Below are 21,065 nucleotides of genomic sequence, written 5' to 3' on the forward strand. Positions count from 1 at the left end.
AACTATACTTATAGTATCTTCTTACTCTAATTCATACTATATTCTTACTCAGTTTTTTTTTGGTAAATATAATAGACATTTAACATTATGTAAGTCTTAGGTGTATAAGATAATGTCGATATTTGTGTATATTGCAAAATGATCACCAAAATTAATCTAATTAATGTCTAATATCACACATAGTTATAAATTTCTTTTTCTTGTGGAGAAACTTTTAAGATTTACTCTTAGCAACTTTCAAATATTCAGCCCAGTATTTTTAACTGTACTCACCTTGCTATATATAATATTCTCATGACTGACTTATTTTATATCTGGAATTTTGTACCTTCTGATCTCCTTTACCCATTTTACCCTCACCCCACTCCTTGACTCTGTTGTCTATATCCGTGAGCTTTACATTGGAGATTATTTTGAGTTTTGTTTTTGCTTTTGTTTTTAGACTTCACATATACATGAAATCATATGGTCTTTGTCTTTGTCTGATTTATTTCATTAAGCATAACACCCTCAAGGTCCATCTGTGCTGTTGCAAATGGCAGTATTTCCCTTTTCTTGGCTTAGTAATATCGCACTCTGTGTGTGTGTGTGTGTGTCTGTGTGTGTGCACTACAATTTCTTTGTCCAATCATATATTAGTGGGCACTTGAGTTGCTTCTGTGTCCTGGGTACTAACTTATGCTGCAGTGAACGTGGCGGGGGTAGGGGGCAAATATCTTTTCCACTTATCCTTCACATAAGCGCCCAGAAGTGGAATTGCTGGATCACATGGGAGTTTTATTTTTAATTTTTGGAGGAACCTCTCTCCTGTTTTCCACAGTGGCTGTACCAATACACATTCCCACCCATAGAGCACAAGGGTTCCCTTTCCTCTGTCCTTGCATATTTAAAAATATTATTTATAATTGCCAGGCCATAGGGCCTGGTGATGGGTAGTAAGGAAGGCATGTATTGCATGGAGCATTGGGTATTATACATAATGAATCTTAGAGCACCACATCAAAAACTAATGTACTTATGGTGACTAACATAACACAATGAAAAATAATAATATTTATAAGCAGTTGACATAATATTTGCAAGTCAAATATTATAGGGATTAGATGATATCAGTGTATCGTTCATCCTATGCTAGGCCCTGGGTTTACTATATACGGCAGGATGAGAGAAGTATTCTCATTTTTACAGGTGAATAAATGGAGAATCGCAATGGTATTCAACCTTTTAGTGCAAAGTTATATAGACAATAAGTAGTAGAGCTAAGATTACAAACTCAAGTATATTTTTTATAACTTTTTTAAAAGTAATGCTTTTTTCCCTGAAATATGCTTTCTTCCTTACCTGATCTCTACCAAAATAAGGCTTTCGTAATCTGGAAGGTAAAGATCTTTTACCAGGTATGGGGTAATAAAAGCTATATTATTCTAGGCCAGTGTTAGTTTCATTAGCTATTGTACATGGTTCAGCAACAGTTAAACGTGATTTTTTTTTTTTTTTTTTACTTCCCTTTCATTATTGCATATGTGCAAACTTACTTCTGGATATTTGCCAATAAAATCATAGTAATGAAAGAAAGAATGGAGAACTGGAAATAATAAATTACAAGTAAAATCTTTTCTTCTAACAGAGAGAAGGTGAAAAAGATCATCAAGTGCGTTTGGCAGTTGGAAATGGTGTACGGAGTGATGTATGGAGGGAATTTTTAGACAGATTTGGAAATATTAAGATGTGTGAGCTTTATGGAGCTACTGAAGGAAACATTAGTTTCATGAATTACACTGGAAAAATAGGATCCGTTGGGAGAACAAACTTCTTTCACAAAGTAAGTACAGTATTTTCCTTCCATAAATATAATGAAGTCAGTTTACCTCTCTTCTAGACTTCCTGTTTATAAATTACGGTAAATACAATCACCTTTCCTTTTTCTTTTCTTTTTCTTTTCTTTTTTAAGTTGAGAACATCTATAAAGTCATAGCTTCTAGGTGAACCATAGGTTATAAAAACCTCAACTGTCTCCCAGGTTTTCCTGTATAATGTGGGGATAATGATACCCAAGTGTTTTTTGTTCTGTCTTCAAAGTTAATAAGATAATATATAAAAAACAAGCAAAGTTTCTGATACATGTCATTTTGACTCTTTCCATTTTTCCTGAGTTTTTTCAATCCAGTGTTTCTGCTTACACTTCATTTTTATATCACATAAAAATTATGTATAGGTTTCTGAGGCTCCTGGGTGGCTCAGTGGGTTAAGCCTCTGCCTTCAGCTCAGGTCTTGACCTGCTTTGGAGAAAGTAATTGTCAACATAAAGCTTACACTGAACAATAATTTTTAAAGAATAAAAGTGAAATTAAAGAAAATAGTTTCTAAATTTATATAGCACAATGTTTATAAACTCAAGTGGAAATAAACAACTCCAGAATCATAGTAGGATATTATATTATAGCTCTTTCAGTTTTTGTTAGAACAAACAAAAAAAGAACGTTCAATGTTATAGAATATGCAGTAACAAGTTACTTGAACTAACAGACATTTATAGGATACTGCATCTAAAAACTGCAGAATATCCTTTCTTTTCAAGCACTTATGAAATATTCACAAAGATTATTGGGTCACTTAGGGAATTTCAGCAAGATTAAATGTGGCTTATGTTCTCTGACAGCAGTTTAATTAAGGTAGAAATAAATCTTTTAAATGACAGGTCATCTATATATTGGGTTATAGAATATCTGTAAGTTTCTATGAGTGGACAAAAAATCATTATTGAAATTGAAAAATAATTTGAGATGGGGCGCCGGCTGGTACAATCAGTTGAAGCCAAAATCAGGAATCAGAAAGTCTACTGGTGCTTGTCTCTCTCTCTCCCCTTCTGTTCCTCCCACTGCTCAGGCTCTTGTCTGTGCTATCTCTCTGTCTCAAGTGAATAAATAAAAATAAATCTAAAAAAAATAATGGGAGCTGAATCAAAATTAAAATGTTATATTTCAAAACATTGGACCTACATAAGAGTGGTTTAAAATTTGTGAGCTAAATATCCATTTCTGGGGGTTAATTAAAAAGCAACTGAAATAAACTAAAAAAATAAAATAAAAATAAGGAACTAATCAAAAACAAAAATTAAAGAAACACAAAATAAACATTTAGTGAGAAGTATCAGAAGAGAGAGACATATAATTTTTAGAAAGTAAAGAAATAAGGTCAAAGCTGGTGTAAATTTATCTCGTGTTTGGAACCTAGAGAAGGCGCAAACTACTTTTATGATAGACTCTTTGGGATTTTGAGGGTCTTATTGACCTCTCAGAAATGCTGCTGCATTCTGAAAAGTAATTTGGGGAAAGTAAGTGCTGATATTTATTGAGTTTTTCAGTCCATACAGTTAATTTTCTCAATTCATTGCACTGGTTCCATTAAGAATTTCATATTCGCATTAAAGCTTCTTAGTGAAGCTGAGTCATTCCCTAGTAGTCATCCAACAAGAGTACATGAAGAAGATTTGTATTTTACATTACTGACTTGACCTCATTATAATTTTATAACATCTTAAATTCCCTGACTGTAATACTGTCAATAAAGCAAGAAGTCATTGTTCCCAATTTATTTGGAAAACTTCTGATTTTCAACCTATTTTTTTTTTTCATTTTGGAAATGAAAAAGAATTATACCTGGTATCATATGAATTCAGTTATATCTTTTCTCATTATTATTGTAGTATACATATATTATTGTTTTGTTATATACCAAGTCACCAGAAAAATTTGGACCAATAACTTTCATAATCATGTGGAGAGATCTGATAAGTCCATCTCTCAAAAACTTAAACCTAATGGAAGCTTCCCCCTACTGTTTCACAGACAAATCAACATCTAAACAGAGGTAGGCTGTTAATAAAAAAGGGAAAAGATGAGGCATCAACACAAAGTTCCTGCATCCCACATGTCCTTCCTGTGTGCCGTACTTACCATTTAAATGTATGTAGCCGAAGGGCATGTGTGCCATATAAGCCCCCAGAGCAAATACTAAAAATTTTGTGACTGATTTGAGAGACAAACCCAACTCACAGTTATAGACTGGCTTCTCCTTTTCTACACCTAGGGATGATATAATTGGGAGAGAACAAACATGAAATCCCTAGAAGAAATAAAACTTGAAAAAAGAAAAGAAGTCTTAATAAAAGCTGACAAAAAAGTACAAATACACAGCAAAATGATAAGCCCTATAAAATGACCAGGGAATATTTAGTAAAATAATTTCCCATAGATTAAAAAATTACAATAATATTCTCTTTAAAAATAAAAGATCAGGGGCGCCTGGGTGGCTCAGTCATTAAGCGTCTGCCTTGGGCTCAGGTCTTAATCGTAGGGTCCTAGGATGGAGCCCAAAGCCCCTCTTTAGGCTCCTTGCTCAGTGGGAGCCTGCTTCTCCCTCTCCCTCTGCTGCTCCCCCTGCTTGTGTTCCCTCTCTGTCTGTCAATTAAGTAAATAAAGTGTTTAGAAATAAATAAAATAAAAGCTCAGTGGGACACCTGGGTGGATCAGTCCCTTAAGCCTCTGCCTCCAGCTCAGGTCATACTCTCAGGGTCCTGGGATCGAGTCCCACATCAGGCTCCCTGCTCAGGGAGCGCCTGCTTCTCCCTCTGCCTGTTGCTCCCTCTGCTTGTGCTCTCTCTCTCTCTCTCTCTCTCTCTTTCCCTGACAAATAAGTAAATAAAATCTTTTAAAAAGAAATAAGAGCTCAAAAGATATGAAAGTACAAGGGAAATATAAATTAACAAAAGGAGTTGAAAAGTAGACACACTCAGTTCAAAGGAGAAAAATAAAAGGGTCTAAGAATGAAAGTATTACAGAGATGAACACCACATTACAGGCTCTAAACATTGTTAGGGAGCTAGATGGTTGGGATTAAGAAGTCACACATAAAAGGATTTAATAAAAAGATACCTTCAAATGTCTGTAAACTTATTTATTATCTTAAAAGTAGGCAATTTTTATGGACCAGGAAATTTAACCAGCAGTGCAATAATCTCCATGAGACCATCGTCACTTCTCACAGCACTTGCCAGTTTTGAAGACCCGACAACCCACTTGGGGTTCGATGATTTGCTGAGTACTCAAAATTTACCAAAAGCTGTTATACTTGTCATTATTATTATTACATCTAAAGGATATGGATTAAAATCAGATGGAGGGAGAAGCAATAGGGCAGAATCAAAAGGGCACCAAACGCAAGACTTTTAGGGGTCCTTTCATGTGCAGTCAGGATGGCATTACTCTCCTGGAACTGACATGTGACCATGTACACAGAGTATTGCCAGCTAGGGATGCTCACCAGCCTTGGTGTCTGCAGTCTTCTTTGCAGCTCCATCATTTAACTCTATTTGGTTTCTTGTGAGGCTGACTTCTTTCCCGAATCCCTCAGAAGGCCAAGCTGGGAGACCCAAAGTCCCCACCCCACATCATGTTATTCATGTGGCTCAGAGACACTCAATCTGAACCATACTGTCACTATGTGGATGCCAAAAGCCCTTAGGCTAACACATAGAGTCCTGTTGACCATAACATTGCAAGGCATAGAGAGAATCTCCCAGAAGCTGAGAGTGAAAGCCAGCCAGACCCCTGGTTAAACTGGGGTTAAGGTTAAATTCTTGATGCCACAGGGACTGATTTCTCTCTTTCTAAAAAAACACATAATTTAACTTCGGTTCCATTTTCTTTGGTTAAATTCAAGGGAATTAAATTAATTGCTTAAAAAGGTGTGGTATCATTTTTATAGATTATTTTATTACTCAGTTTTCTACCTTTCTCCCTATCAATTTAAACACACTTGTAATGATGCTTGTCAAATGCATTCCTTTATATAGTCTTAATAGTTTTTTTTAAGATTTCACTTATTTATTTGACAGAGAGAGACACAGTGAGAGAGGGAACACAAGCAGGGGGAGTGGGAGAGGGAGAAGCAGGCCTCTTCCCACGGAGCAGGGAGCCCGACTGAGGGCTCGATTTCAGGACCCCGGGATCATGACCTGAGCTGAAGGCAGATACCCAATGACTGAGCTACCCAGGCACCCCATTAATTTTATTCATCTTTTCCCACTTATTTGCTCTATATTTATTCACTTTGTTCCTCCTCCTCTTTGTCTTTCTCTCTTCTATGTGTTCTTCCTTATTATTTTTTCTATATTTTTAGATGACTGTTTTCTAGTTCACCTTAATAAGATAGCTTGTTTAATTGACTGGCAAAACCTCAGTTTTCTTATATATAAAAGGAAGGGGTGGGGTTGAACCAATCTGCAATTTTTCCTCCCAGAATCACCTCTTAGTGTATAGGTGGACATGACAGGAGCAGGAGAGCTGGAAATATTTGGGGACAAGGAGAGATGTCCAACTAGCTTGTTTCCCAACTTGATGAGCATGTTCTAACAAATTTGCTATCTCACAGCACAGAAGTACTGAGTGTTCGTTTAGGGAAATAAAGGTGAAAGGCTTGGGGAAAAGTTCAAAGTCAAATAAGCATCTGATCCCTTTTTTAAGGGATTATAATTTAAAAACAGATAATGAAATTCTTGTCTTTGTGTAGTTGAAACTTTGGTTTTATTAAAACTTTCAGGGGATTTTTTAAAATTTTAGTTATTTATTTATTTGAGAAAGAGCATGAACAGAGGGACAGAGGGAGAGGAGAGAATCCCAAGCATGTGGGGCTGGTTCTCAAGACCCAGAGATAACATGACTTGAGCTGAAACCAAAATTCAAATGCTTAACCAGTTTAGCCACCCAGGTGCCCCCGAAGGGATATTTTTGAATGATTGAAAAAAAAGAAGAAAGCAGGAAGTGTTCCTTTTAGCTAGAGTTAGTAGAGTATGTGACTGAGCACCGGGATGTTTGATACTGCTTATTCAAGAATAAAATTAATGTTTTGCTAAGGTAATGTGCAACATAAAATGAAATGTAAGTAAATACCATCATATAAGTGCTCTTTAATAATGCCTTCAGTTTTGATTTTCAAATATGTATTTAATTTTTATCAGGAAAGTTTACTTTTTTTCGTAAATCTGCATTCTAATTCTTTATTTCAGTTGCCTGAACATAAACTCTGCCACCAGTAGATGTCACTGCACAAATAAGTATTTCGTTATTGTTTTTGTTGTTTGTTGAATTTTATTTTTGCAGCTTCTTTTCAGTTATGACTTGCTAAAGTATGATTTTCAGAAAGATGAACCCATTAGAAATGAACAGGGCTGGTGTATTCGTGTGAAGAAAGGTAAGATTCTTGCATTTGACCATGTCTTTTCAGGCAAAAGTTTCTGAATTTCTATTTAATTACTACTGAATTTAGAGAAGAAAGAATAGCCGTTATGGATATGTGATGAGATTTATTTGGAATTTCAATGCAGGTAGAATAGTTTCATTATTAGGTATTAGGGATCCCAATTGGGCCACTCGGATGGTCAGTTACTAAAATCTAAAATGGATTATTACTGGGATCCCTTTTCCCTGATCCACTCTTCTAGTTATAACAGTAGTGCTAATGTCCTCTATCACCAAGATAAAATGTATAAAAGAATGCCTTAGTTATCACTCTAGGTATAGTGGAAAGTCAGGCAGGCTTACATTTATATCTGGGCTCTCATCCTTAGAAAATATACAACTTTGGACAGGCCACTCGAGCTGAGACTCATTTTCTTCATATGTAGAGTTGACAATATTTATTTTGTGAGGTTCTTGTTGACCATTAAATGAGGTGATGTATGCAAAGTCCCACAGAGAGCCTGGCATGTGGTTTGCTACCTACCTGCTGCTTTTCTCCATCTCACTCCCCTCCTCCACCAAGGTATAGTTTCTGATAATTTTTGGTTAGACAATTAACTTGCTGCTGCATATGATCAGTCTAGAGATTTCAATGTAGATATGTGCACTTGGAATTGTTTAGAGATTCAGGCTGGATAAATCAGGCCAAAATTACTTTTTACTTTTTTCAGAATATGCTTAGGCTACATTTCAAAGATGAATTCATTTAAATCTTAACTTCAAATGTGGAGATAAAGGTTGCAAACCTGGCTTGTTTGTGTGTTTTGGTAGCTGGAAGCTTGGAAAGAATATAAGCCTTGTCTATTAAAAAACAAATTGCCCTGTCCTCTAAATTTCAAACCTAAGAGCATTTATCAAATATCTTCCCCTAATTCAGGTCTGTAAGCTGTGTTCAAGAGAAAAGCCAATTATAAAAAGATTGTAAAGAACTTTGTTTATTCACACCTTTCTAGTGTATTTTATTTTGTTTTGTTTATTTAAGATTTTTTTTTTTTTTTTTAAGGAATCTAAGCGCCCGACATGGTGCTCAAACTCACAATCCCAAGATCAAGAGTTTCATGCTCTACTGACTAAGCCAACCATGCACTCCCGGTGTGTTTTATTTATTGGATTTAGGACAGTATCAACATTGGAACTTGAGTTTCAGAACTGCTTGTACAAACTCAGGGTTTCTTAAAAAAGCAGATTGTCCCTGGGCACCTGCGTGGCTCAGTCGGTTAAGCGGCCGACTGGATTTTGGCTTAGGTCATGATCTCAGAATCCTGGGATTGAGCCCTGTTTGGGCTCTTCACTTAGTGGGAGTCTGCTTGAGGATTCGCTCTTACCCTCATCATCTACTCCTCCCCTGACTTGTGCTTGCACTCTTTCTTTCTCTCTCTAAAATAAGTAAATAAATCTGTAAATCTTAAAAAAAAAAAAAAAAAAAAAAAAGTGGATTGTCCCCAAACATTTGCTTTAGTGTTTTGTAATTCTCATTATAAATTACTCAATATTTTTTCCATTAATGATACTGTATCTTGCATACATTTGCCTGGAATAGGTAGATGAAGAATACTATGATCTTTTTAAGCATTTGCAATAATTAATTTGTCAGGGAAGAAACTGTCAACCTGTGTCTTAAGAAAAACAAAGAATATAAATTTTAAGGGGAACATGAGAGGCTTGGAAATTTCTGCAATAGAGGGAATGTAACTGAAGGAATATATGTTGGAGGACAGGCTTTGGAGTCAGATGAACTTGGTTTATAAAAACCAAGGGCAAAAACCAGGGGCACCCCGGTGCCTCAATCAGTTAAGCATCTGAGTCTTTATCTCAGCATTGAGCCTGAGGCTTTAAAACAACAAAAACAAAGCCCGTCTCCCACATTTGACATTGGGCAAATTACTATTCTTTCTTGGTTTCTTTACTGTAAAATGAAGATGATTTGAGGGCTTGTGTTACAGGTTTGTGATGAGAATCAGATAAATACGGTGCTCAGAATAGTGACTGGTTCCCAGAAAGCACTCAGGAAGTATAACAATGGTGATGACGATGATGATGAAGGTGTCCATGATGACAGTGACAATGAGGGGCCTCTGCAGTAGCCAACCAGACTTGGCTTGACCAATGGCATATGTGCCTGTGGAAGCCAGGATGTCCAGCAGGAGTGGGAGCAATGAACATTGAATAATGTTAAAATGACATAATTGGTTTATAGTGTTCTGGAATTAACCCCATCTGAGTAGTCATGTGGACTTTGCCTCTGTTTACAGGGGGGCAAACCATGTCAACAATGGCCTTGGGATGTTCTGGGACAGTGATCGCTGCTCCCCTTTGTCTTCCACACTTCTCGTAGAAGTAGATTTTTATCTTGCAGCTTGCTGGGCAAAATCCTGATTAATTTGAGTAAATCTGATTGAAAATTTGTTTCAGTTAATGTGTCTACATATAAAGAATACTAATAACTTTCATGCCTCATCTCTTGCCCATTGAGGATTTCTACATAACATCCTATAATAATAAAACATTTTCTTAAACTTCTATTACCTTCTAGATCTGAGATAGTATTGAACAGAAACCTTGTTGTGAAATTAAGGACTTGAATTTGAGTTCTAGGTCCATTCCTTTCAACATTGTTGGACTTCAGTAACTTACTTGACCCTTCTGAGCCATGGCTCCTTCCTTGTGAAATAAGGATTTTAATTATCATTTTTAAAGGATTTCTGTGAAGAATAAATAGGATGACAGTTGCAAGGGACTCATGGGGCTTGCTGCATAGTAAAAGCCTGATAAATATTCCTACTATCATAATCTTACTAAAATTATTATTATGGTTATTTATATAGTTTCATTATTATCAGTGTTAAAATCTATGGAACTTGAATCTATGGATCGGTCTATCCACCCAGGATAGGATGTAAAATAAATTTAATGTGCCTTTGCCTGCATTTGCTTTCCTTTTTGCTAGTTTCTCCAAAGTGGTTTGTGTTGGTGGCAGTCTGTGAAAGGGTGTGTTGGATGCAGGATGCAGGCACCCAGGGTAAATATCAAATATAATAAAAATCATGTTCCGGGAAAGAATATCAACACTGGTTGTGTTGGTCAGATATAATCTAAGTACATGCATGATATGTGTAATAATAATTTTAATCAAGTCACCAAAAAGTGCCTTTCTCTCCCAGGAGAACCTGGGCTGCTCATTTGTAGAGTGAAAAAGAAGAATCCCTTCTTTGGTTATGCCGGGAGTAAGAAGCACACAGAGAAGAAACTGCTTTGTGATGTTTTTAAGAAGGGAGATGTTTACTTTAACACAGGAGACTTAATGGTGCAAGATCAGGACAATTTCTTTTATTTCTGGGACCGTACTGGCAACACTTTCAGGTGCGAAATAGCACGGGTCATACTGCTTCTTCTGGAATTGTGAACCATGTCCAAGCAAGGCTCCGTGGAAAGATTGTAGACCACATGGTCTGTACCTTTGGGGCAGACAGAGTGCTTTCAGCTCTGTAATGTCTCCCCATTTAAAAATTCAGTGGCCATCTGTTTCTAGATTAAAACCTAATTTAAGTGTTGATGTCAATTTTTATCATTATTTAAATGAATCATTTTGGTCCAAATCAGTGAGCTCCTTTTTTTAAGAATATACGATAAGTAGACAGATGTGATGTTTAAATGGCAGAGTTGAAACAGAAACCAGTTTGGGGGACGCCTGGGTGGCTCAGTTGGTTAAGCAGCTGCCTTCGGCTCAGGTCATGATCCCAGGGTCCTGGGATCGAGTCCCACATCAGGCTCCTTGCTCGGCAGAGAGCCTGCTTCTCCCTCTGCCTCTGCCTGCCTCTTTGTCTGCCTATGCTCGCTCGCTCTCTCTCCCTCTGTCTCTGACAAATAAATAAAATCTTTAAAAAAAAAAAAAACCAGTTTGGTCAAATCTGGTCTAATATTTGACTGAATGATAAAAACAATGAAACAGCAAAATTTTCCTTTCTTACATTTTCCTTCTTAATTCCTTAAGATTATTTTAGGCTTATTCAATGATTTTGCTTTACTACTCAATGATTATGGAATAATGAGGGACATACAAGAGACATTCAAAAAAATGTTTGAATGGATAAATGAATCATACTTCCTTACCTTCTCCTACAACTTACGGGCTTACTTTGTATAAAATCATTCTAATTGAATATACTCAATCCATAATTCATTTGCATTAAAGGATCCAAAGGGGTTAACCCCTAGAAATTAAAGGTCACTACCCTGAGAGACAATTGGAACTTTCCTTTCATTCTTTCTGACTCTATCATTAGAGATAGGCAATGTTATGTCTTAATTGTAATTACAATTCAAAATAAGAGGAATTATCATTCCTTTGTTTTTATGATATACTGTAGAAAAACATCTTATAGTAATCGATTTATGCCAATGAAACACAGATACAGTAATTTTAATTAAAACAATGATTCTGCTTTTGTTGACTTCACTGAGGTGAAGTGCTTCTTTGGAAATGCCTTTCGTTTCAAAAACTGCCATTGTGTGTGGTTACTTGGAACTTGCCCAGAACCAAACACAAGGCACTGAAGCTAAAACTGGGTACCTACTTCTTCAGACAGAGGTACATTCACTGGAACTTGATTTTCATTTAGGTGGAAAGGAGAAAACGTTGCCACCACAGAGGTTGCTGACGTTATTGGAATGCTGGATTTTATACAGGAGGCAAACGTCTATGGGGTAACGGTGCCAGGTACGAGTATATTTCAGGTTTGGAAGAATTCTTAAAATAGAATGTGTTGCTTTTCTTTACTTTTGTAACGATATTACTAATTCGACATTTCATTTTTTGATATATTAAATATCTTAGTCTTGTCTTGGCAAGTAATTCCCTAGACCAGGCTAACAAATGCCATGGTCACATCCAGTACCAACTTAATTTTAATGGATGTGTGTATTTTTAAGTAAAGCTTGAAAATTCTGGTCCATGACTCACTGCTTGAAAATAATTCCAGCTTTTCAATAGTCTGTTATTGTTTCTTTTATGACTAGAGTTTATGCATGCCACTAAATAGGAACACATGCTAGTTTAAATGTTTAGTAACACTGACTTGTGATTACATTGAATCTTTTTTTTGAAGATTTTATTTATTTGAGAGAGAGAGAGAGAGCATGCGTGAGTAGGGGGAGGGCAGAAGGAGAGGGAGAGCTAGAAACAGACTTGCTGCTGAGCAGGGAGCCCAGGATCATGACCTGAGGTAAAGGCAGCTGCTGAACCAGCTGAGCCACTGAGGAGCCCTAGTTAACCTTTTTATTTTTACTTTTTAAAAGATTTTATTTTTATTTATTTGACAGAGATCACAAGTAGGCAGAGAGACAGGCTGAGGGGGAAGGGGGGAGGGGTGGGAAAACAGGCTCCCTGCTGAGCAGAGAGCCCGATGCGGTGCTCGATCCCAGGATACCGGGATCATGACCTGAGCCCAAGGGAGATGCTTAACCCACTGAGCCACCCAGGTGCCCCTTAAGTTGAACCTTTATAAAAAATAATTTAAAAACTTGTTTGGCTTCATTTATCTTTGTAAATGTGCCTATGAAGATTGTCTCATGATGGTGAAAATGACAAAGAAAAGTTACCAAAATGAAATGATAGGATAGTTGTTCTCCTTTGCTGTTTTGTTTTGTTTTGAAAAGTGTAAATAATGTCCAACTAATGTTTATAGCTGCCCAGGACAATGGGATGGGAGTGTTTAAATGAGGAGCAGAGGAAGGGGATGTTTACTCTAATAGACCTTGAGTGTTGTCTATACTATTTCCCTGGAAAAACACATAGGTGGCATGATAAGCACTAAGTGATCTGTGGAATTCAAGACCAGTCTGGTTTTTAAATTTAAAAACAATGTTGCCTTTTAATTTTTGTATTGACTCTTAACATGGATATTTGTCTGGAATAAATTCACCATTAAATAAGTGTTTCCTCCCGGTATTTTATATTAATGGTGGTAGAATGCAAACTGGGGGTTATTTATGGTGTTTTCTATTCCATCTATTTCATTTGTGTAGTGTTGACAGTCAAGAATAGACTGTATCCTTTCCTGTTCCTGACTTATTTCTGGGACATAGATCATATGCTCAGGAAGGGATCCACTCATTTATACTATTGTTGCATTGTTACTGCTGTGATAGGATTAATGTCTCCATTTGCAATAATTAGTATGTGATTAAGAGAATCATTTTAAAAATCACCTAGTGCTTGTAAAATTAATGCTATTTCAAATTTTTTTCTCAGATTATGAAGGAAAAGCAGGAATGGCTTCTATTACTTTAAAACCAAATAAGTCTCTGGACTTGGAGAAGGTTTATGAACAAGTTGTAACATTCTTACCAGCTTATGCCTGCCCACGATTTTTAAGAATTCAGGTAACTCTACTGTTTGAATTTTAAGAATTCAGGTAATATTACTTAACTAAAGATTCAACTTAACTACAAGACCAGGATTCCAGGAGATGGTTTATTTACAAGATAATATTTTATCTTTTAGATAATGTGTGCATTTGATTTATATTAGAAAACCTCAAGAATAATGAAAAGCATTGGGATGCTAATTTATGCCATATTTGAAGCCTAATTATAGAAGGGAACTTGATGAAATGCTAGGGTGTCTTTGTCTTTGTCTAATTATAGACTTGCTTTCTTCCTCTTCACTCAAGACCTCAGCAATGGTGCAAGCCCAAACTCCATTGTACACAAGCCTTGTGAAGACACTTGGTGCTCTGTGCCTAGAACTGTGTTCCACCAGGCTGACATTAAGGTGTCTGAGGATGTGTGCAGAACTGAAAGGCAATTGGCTTTAAGCAATTCTGCTTTTAATTTTTACCCTCATTCTGTCCAGCCTTCCTCTGGGACTCTATACTTTTAAGGAATTCTCAGTTTATTTGTTTTGAGAGGTGGGCACTCTCTTGTTAAGTTGCTAGAATAAAATACAGTAAAAAGAAGAGTTTGCTCAGCCACTGGATGAATTTGCACACTCATTTATTCAGCCATTCGTGTATTTAATACTGTGTCCCCAAAGCTAGTACTTATCTCTTAACATCCAATCACAAAACTTTTCAGGATACATTCATCGTATCACTCTTAGATCCCTAGTGGAACAATCGATAGCATCATATTCATCTTCCAAGCATTCGCTGAGCATCTTCATGGCCCTGTAATGGCTTGGTCAAAGGGATGCATCATCTGAACTGTCATAAATATATATTTCATTTACATAATTTTTAAATATTAATTTACATAATTTTAAGAGCTCTCATACACATTGTCTCAGATTATTTTCATAATTATCGGTCCTCTGAAATGCCAAAGGTAAGCAAAAGTATGAAGCAGAATTGATACATTTTCGACTGAAATTTTTATTGAGATTGTTGTAGTCATGCTATTGGAAGAAATAACACAGAGAAAGATCCTTAGTGTAGCAATTACTCAATTTCCTCCAGCGGTGTTATTTTTCAAAACTGTTATAACCTGGACATGGATGTTGATACAATCTACCCATCTTAATAAATTTTGTGCTTTACCTGTGTGTGTGTGTGTGTGTGTGTGTGTGTGTGTGTGTATTAAGATCTATACACTCTTATCATCTGTATTGCTTCTTCACCAATTACTTCAGCCAAGATATGAACAATTCTGACACCACAGGATGTCTCATGTTTCCCTTTTATAATCACATTCAGTTCTCTCTTGAATTTCCCCATACTACCTTACAAATAATATATTTTAATGGGGTAGACAGTTGGTAGTTTAAATAGTATCTTAAACACGTTTCCTCTAGGGCAACTTAAAATTCACTTTCATTAAGAAGAAGAAATATTTTGGCATAGAACTATTCTAGAAATCTAAGTCAGTCTTACACAAACTTAGAAAATGTTTTAGCATCATTTAATACCTAAAGAAATAGAAATGTGACTGTTACATTTATTATAGTATTTGCTATAGTTAGTACAATGCATTGTACTTAGTTGGCAGTAACAATATTTATTTAACAAATGAATTATAATAAATTATCCGATATAAGCAGAACAAAACTTTAAATCACTTCTGACAAAGTAAATAAAAGAACTATCTTATCAAAATCAAAATCTTACCAAAATCCATTTAGCAAAAATTTAAAAAATGATTATTTTTGCCACTAAATTTACAAAAATTTTTTTTTAAAGATTTATTTATTTTGGGGGTGGGTAGAGAAAGGGCAAATGGAGAGAGAGAATCCTCAGGAAGACTCTCCCTGGGCCCATAGCCCTATGTGAGGCTCCCTCAAAGGACACTGAGATCATAACCTGAGCCAAAATCAAGAGTCAGACACTTGGAGCACTGGGAGTTATAAGTAAACAAAGAATCTTGGAACACTACATCAAAAACTAATGATGTACTATATGGCGACTAATATAACATTAAAAAAAAAAAAGAAAGAGACTTAACTGCCTGAGCCACCCAGGCACCCTAAATTTACAAAAGAAAAAAAAATTTTAATGTGATATTACTTAGTATGGGTGGGATGAAATTAAATTAAATTGATCCTTTCATTCTGCTTGTGGAAACACAAACTGTTATAACCTCACTAGAAAACAAGTTGGTAAATATATAATTGGGCTCTTAGAATTTACATATATTTTGACTTAGTAATTTCATTTCCAGAAATGTATCCTTAAAAAGTAATCAAAGCTGAACAAATGTTATATATAAAGATGCTCTACAAAATGTTATTTATAGGAGTTAAAAATTTTGATATTCTTTATTAGCTAGAATAAGAATAATGTTAATTAAAATAATATAATTAGATGAGATCTTATTAAACCATTACCTAATGGTTTTTATTACCTAAATAAAATTAACCTTACCTGTAGAAATACACACAGCATATAATGGAGCTGGGGTTTTTTGTTTGTTTATTTAGATTTTATTTATTTACATATTATAGAGAGAGGTGGGGAGAGAGCACAAAAGTGGAATAGGAAGAAGGGCAGAGGGAGAGAAGCATCCCAAGCAGACTCTGTGCTGATTGTGGAGCTGATGGGGCCAGATGCCAGGACCCTGAGCCAAAATCAAAGAGTTTGAAGCTCAATCAACTGAGCTACCCAGGTGCCGCTAGAGCTGTGTGTGTGTGTGTGTGTAAGGCAGAATATCAATTTTATACATACAGGGAGTATTTAATTTTCTAAAAATGAGAAAAAGAGTATGTGTTTCCATACAGCCAGATCTAATTCTGTGATGACCGTGTTGGGAAGAGGGTGGGATAGAAAGGCTGAGATCAGGGAAGGGGGTGCAGAGAGAATGCGAGTCTTGCATTAGTCCAGAAGGATGAATAAAAATGGCCAGGTGACTCATAGAACCTTATAAGGACCTCACTGTGTCATCTGACTCAAAGCAGGTTACTTCTCCATGCCTGAAGCTGTCACAGAGAGATACACTTTATCTCTTAAATCCCTTAAAGCAGAGAGCTTCTTAAACTTTCTAGATTCATGGCATCTCTAGAGTCTCAGTATTTTCGTGGCATTTGGGATTCACCAAATACCTAAATTTTCTTTTCTTCAGTATTTAGGTCAAAAGAAATTCATTAAGTTTTTAGATCTAACAAATTAATTCCTCTTTGAAAAAAAATAGTGTATATAAATTGAAAGGCAAAAAATACTATTATTTTTAGACAACCACAACTACCAGAGAGATGTAAATTGGGCATTGTACAACTCCTCAAACCTTGGAATTAGATTGGACTGCACAGGGAGAGCCTAATTTCTTGTCGCACATTGATTTGGAGCTGTACTTGCCTTTTATCACAGCAACCACTGAAAACCCTGTTTCACAAAGATATGGCATCGTTGAAAAGAATGTGTCACAAACTAATATTGGAAGTATGAACTACCTTGAGCTAGTAGTTAGCAAGCAGTGACCAACAGGTATCACTGGGTTTACCTGGAAAATTTAAAATTTAAAATATAGACACTGGAATTTCACAGAAGTACCACAGAGCACCTCGGTGCACAGTTTGAGAACCCAAGATTTAGATCATCTTTTACTCCTGGTCTTTATAGTATTTGGCCTTATGGAATGGAATGTTCTCTTTCAGAGGTTTTATCTTCTTGGTGTCTAATAGCATTTCCTGTACATGATGTTGTGTTCACAGTGAATTAAAGAGATAAGCCTGTGTATTTTAGATGCTTCTATAGTTGGTTATAATTTTTGACAATTTTCATAATTCTTCTATATTAAATAAAGTTCAGAGGTAAATCGAGCTAAAAATTCCACTGTTCTAGAGGGCATTTTTTAAAATTTCTGATGTTAAATTATTAGTAGTAAATAGAGAGATGGTCACAGAATATAAAATTGTTACAATTAAATATTACAGTCTATCTTGTAATTGAATATTCTGTTTATAGATTTTAGATAATATTAAATGATTCCACTAATCCTGACAATTGCTTTGTAGGAGAAGATGGAAACAACAGGGACATTCAAACTACAGAAGTTTCAATTGATGGAAGAAGGATTTAGTCCATTGAAAATTTCTGACCCACTTTATTTCATGGATAACTTGAAAAAATCTTATGTTCCACTGACCGAAGAACTTTATAATCAAATAGTGTTAGGGAAGGTCAAACTTTAAGAATTTTTACACATGGGGTTTTCACATGTTTTCTTAGGAGAAGTGAGAGGAAAGTGTCTGATTCTTTAACATGATACAGGAGGAGGAAATGGATATTAACTAACATATGCTGTGTTTTCTTAATATGCAACAACTTTTTTTCTAAGTAGGAACTTTCATTTGCTTTAGACCATGACAAACTTCAGTTGATTATTTGTTTTATCTATCTGGGGGTTCACTACATAATTAAATATTTGCTTCAGTCATAAACATTCTAAATAATCAGTAGTTAACAATTTAGAAAATTACTACAAATGTACTTTTTACTATTGAAAGTTTTTAGTTTTAAGTAAATGGTTAAATTTTGCTCAAATGTTTTATTCTTATGCACCCTATCCTATAACTCAATAAAATCATCTTCATTAATATGTGTTTTGAGGTTCTTTTCTGATGTTTTAACTGTAAACTTCCAGTCCAAGAAAGCTGACTGACCTCATGCATACATTCCTGTCTCCCTTATTGAACTCACATTCTGATGATAGAAGAAATACAGAAGTGTTTTACAGCAAACCAAGAAAACCAGTAAGCCCAAAACATTTAGGAATTTTTGGAAGATACATAAACAAGATTAAATTAATGGTAAAATCCAACAGAGCTATAGAAACCACTGGTGATACAGAAAAAGAATGGATTGCAATAGAATGTAGGTATTGACACTAAGATCAGCGGCAGAAGAGACTTTGTGAGCAGGTTTGTGGTTATTAACAGAAATGCATTGCCAGGACAATATAAGACACACAATTGGACTTCTTCTGGTCTGGAAGCAACAAGCTCCAAGGTTTGCTTCAAGCTGGAACCACAAAAATTACTCTCTTGGTAAAGTGAGCTCGCTTCCACAGGAGAAGGTTGTGGAGCTAGGCTTAAATGGAGCGGAGCCCAACAGGAAGCTCCTTTGCCAGTAAACCTAGCTCCCTGTACAAGGAGAAGGAAAGTTAGCTTTGCCTCCTGTTAAAAAGCTTATTTGTGGGAAAGCCTGGGTGTCTCAGTGGTTAAGCATCTGCCTTTGGCTCAGGTCATGATGCCAGGGTCCTGGGATGGAGCTCTGCATCTGGTTCCCTCCACAGTGGGGAGTCTACTTCTCCCTCTCCCCCTGTTCATTCTCTGCCTCTCTGTCTCTCTGTCTCTCTATCTCTATCTCACTTGCTCATCTCTCAAATCAGTAAACAAAACCTTAAAAAAAAAAAAAGCTTATTTTGGTTGGAAGAGAAGTTGCAGAAACAGGGGTTCCTTTTTGTACTTAGTAGGGAAACAAGAGTTATGAAATTAAAATGTTTTTTAAATGTATAGGTTAAGCATAGTAGCATAGAAATAAAATGTAAAGCTTTAAGATTGAAAAAATGACAAGATGTAATCAACTTTGCAGAAATAAGAAATTTTTAAAGAGAAAAAAGTTCTTAAGTCAGAATGAATTAAGTAAGTCTAAGTGTATCCATTCTCCTGTTAAATATATGAGAATGGATGAAGTGTCTTTATTAAAAACTATTAAGTGAATGAATACATTGGCACTTGATTTTTATATTGGTGATTTGGATTCTTTACCTTTCCCATTAAAAATCTGTTCTGTCTTTACATACATAGTTTTGATGTATGGGTGCTCTTTATTGCAATAAATCTGAATGAACATTTTACTACTAACTCATAACTTTTTAAATTGTTAGAGATGAGAAAATGATGGTGAATTTAGCATACATATCTTACTCCCTTACCTGTAACTTTCTTGTCAAATTCATTATAGTAAAAGACAAAATATCATGAAAACAATAATCCACTAAAAGATGGGGGAATGGAGGGAACAAGAGAGACTGTCTTCAGTGGATAAAGCATTGTCAGAAGTTACTGGAAAATAGGAAACACATGAGACCGGGATTTCAAAGGAACCATAGATGGATGGGGGGAAAAGGCCTCACACTTACACCATTGAAAAATGTTTCAAAGGCAAAAGAAACCTTGAAAACACATATAAACATTGAAAACACATATAAAGACCAAGATGGGCCCTCTGTGTAATTAATTACGGTAATTAATTATAGAAAACTGAGGTAATGAGTTTCTCTTCCTTTCCCTTGATATAGAAAATTTCCATCCGTGCACAAAATAACTCATGACATAAAAGAAATAGAAAATAAGATCCCATGAGATTCAAAACTTCTTTAAGACAAAAGACACTACGGATTAAAGTTTTTAAAGAGCTAGAAAATGTCTAGAAACCTGGGGAAGGTAGTTGCCGACATTTATTATATATTAAGAACATTTGCACAAAAAAGGGGGGGAGGCAAATGGAAGAGAAGATGAATTCTCTTCCAAAGGAGAAAGAATATGAAAAAGATGGAACCCCTACCAAGATCCAAGTTTACTAGGACAAAAGCAGGGGGCAAGAAGGTTTTCTGATTTTAATTTCTAAGAAATGAAATCCTCAAGAAAATGTAGATAAGAGAGATTCTAGAATCTATCTAGATTAGAAAGTTTCTGGTCTTAGAGTCACAGAGTCTTATGAGAAGCCATGAGACTAATTCAGAAACAGAATGGTCCCCATGACTCTGACTTCAGCAGGAAATTAGTGAGAAGGACATTTGGCTTTTAGAGGGCTAGGTGCTAGAATAGGGGCATCTCAGTGGCTAACTGCATGGATCTTTGACTGGGAACCAAATAAAACTGACTTTTCCAGAGAGAACTGCATGGTGGGGTAACCCATTGCCCCCCTCCTATCCAGTATCCACAGCACATTCCCAAGGATGTAGACCCAAATTTGAGGGAAATGATAGAAGAGAAGCCAAAATAGCTTAAAATTAAGTGCTTCCATCTTGCCCTTCAAAATGGAAATTAGATAAATTCTGGTTCAAACTGAAATTCAGTTCTTAACTTCTAATTCTTGACATGGAAGAAAAATTGCAGTAAAGGATCTCTACAAATAATCACAGAATTGTTATTGATTGTGTTTCTTAGGGTCTTCTAGTAGGATTCATGATGCAGTTCTCTTAGAATTGGCAGATATTTTACTTCTTTCTACCTATTTATCAATTGGGGCCAGAATAGAAAGAGCAGCCAAGGGATTACTTTGCTTCCATAGGCATGATGGATGGGAACAAGGGACCTATACCGGTAATAGGAGG

General features: G+C 35.8%; 1 protein-coding gene across 1 annotated transcript in view; it reads left to right on the forward strand.

Annotated features, from left to right (window-relative positions):
• Positions 1–18,323, forward strand: part of SLC27A6 (solute carrier family 27 member 6) — a 70,720-nt gene extending 52,397 nt beyond the window's left edge. The window contains exons 5-10 of the mRNA XM_059174479.1: positions 1,628–1,822; positions 7,161–7,251; positions 10,460–10,658; positions 11,918–12,015; positions 13,549–13,679; positions 17,740–18,323. Coding sequence (XP_059030462.1) covers positions 1,628–1,822; positions 7,161–7,251; positions 10,460–10,658; positions 11,918–12,015; positions 13,549–13,679; positions 17,740–17,916 — 891 coding nt within the window. The 3' untranslated portion in view covers positions 17,917–18,323. The remainder of the gene's footprint in view (positions 1–1,627; positions 1,823–7,160; positions 7,252–10,459; positions 10,659–11,917; positions 12,016–13,548; positions 13,680–17,739) is intronic.
• Positions 18,324–21,065: the final 2,742 nt, after the last annotated feature.

Source organism: Mustela lutreola, chromosome 5 (genome assembly GCF_030435805.1).
Source record: "Mustela lutreola isolate mMusLut2 chromosome 5, mMusLut2.pri, whole genome shotgun sequence".
NCBI lineage: Eukaryota > Metazoa > Chordata > Mammalia > Carnivora > Mustelidae > Mustela > Mustela lutreola.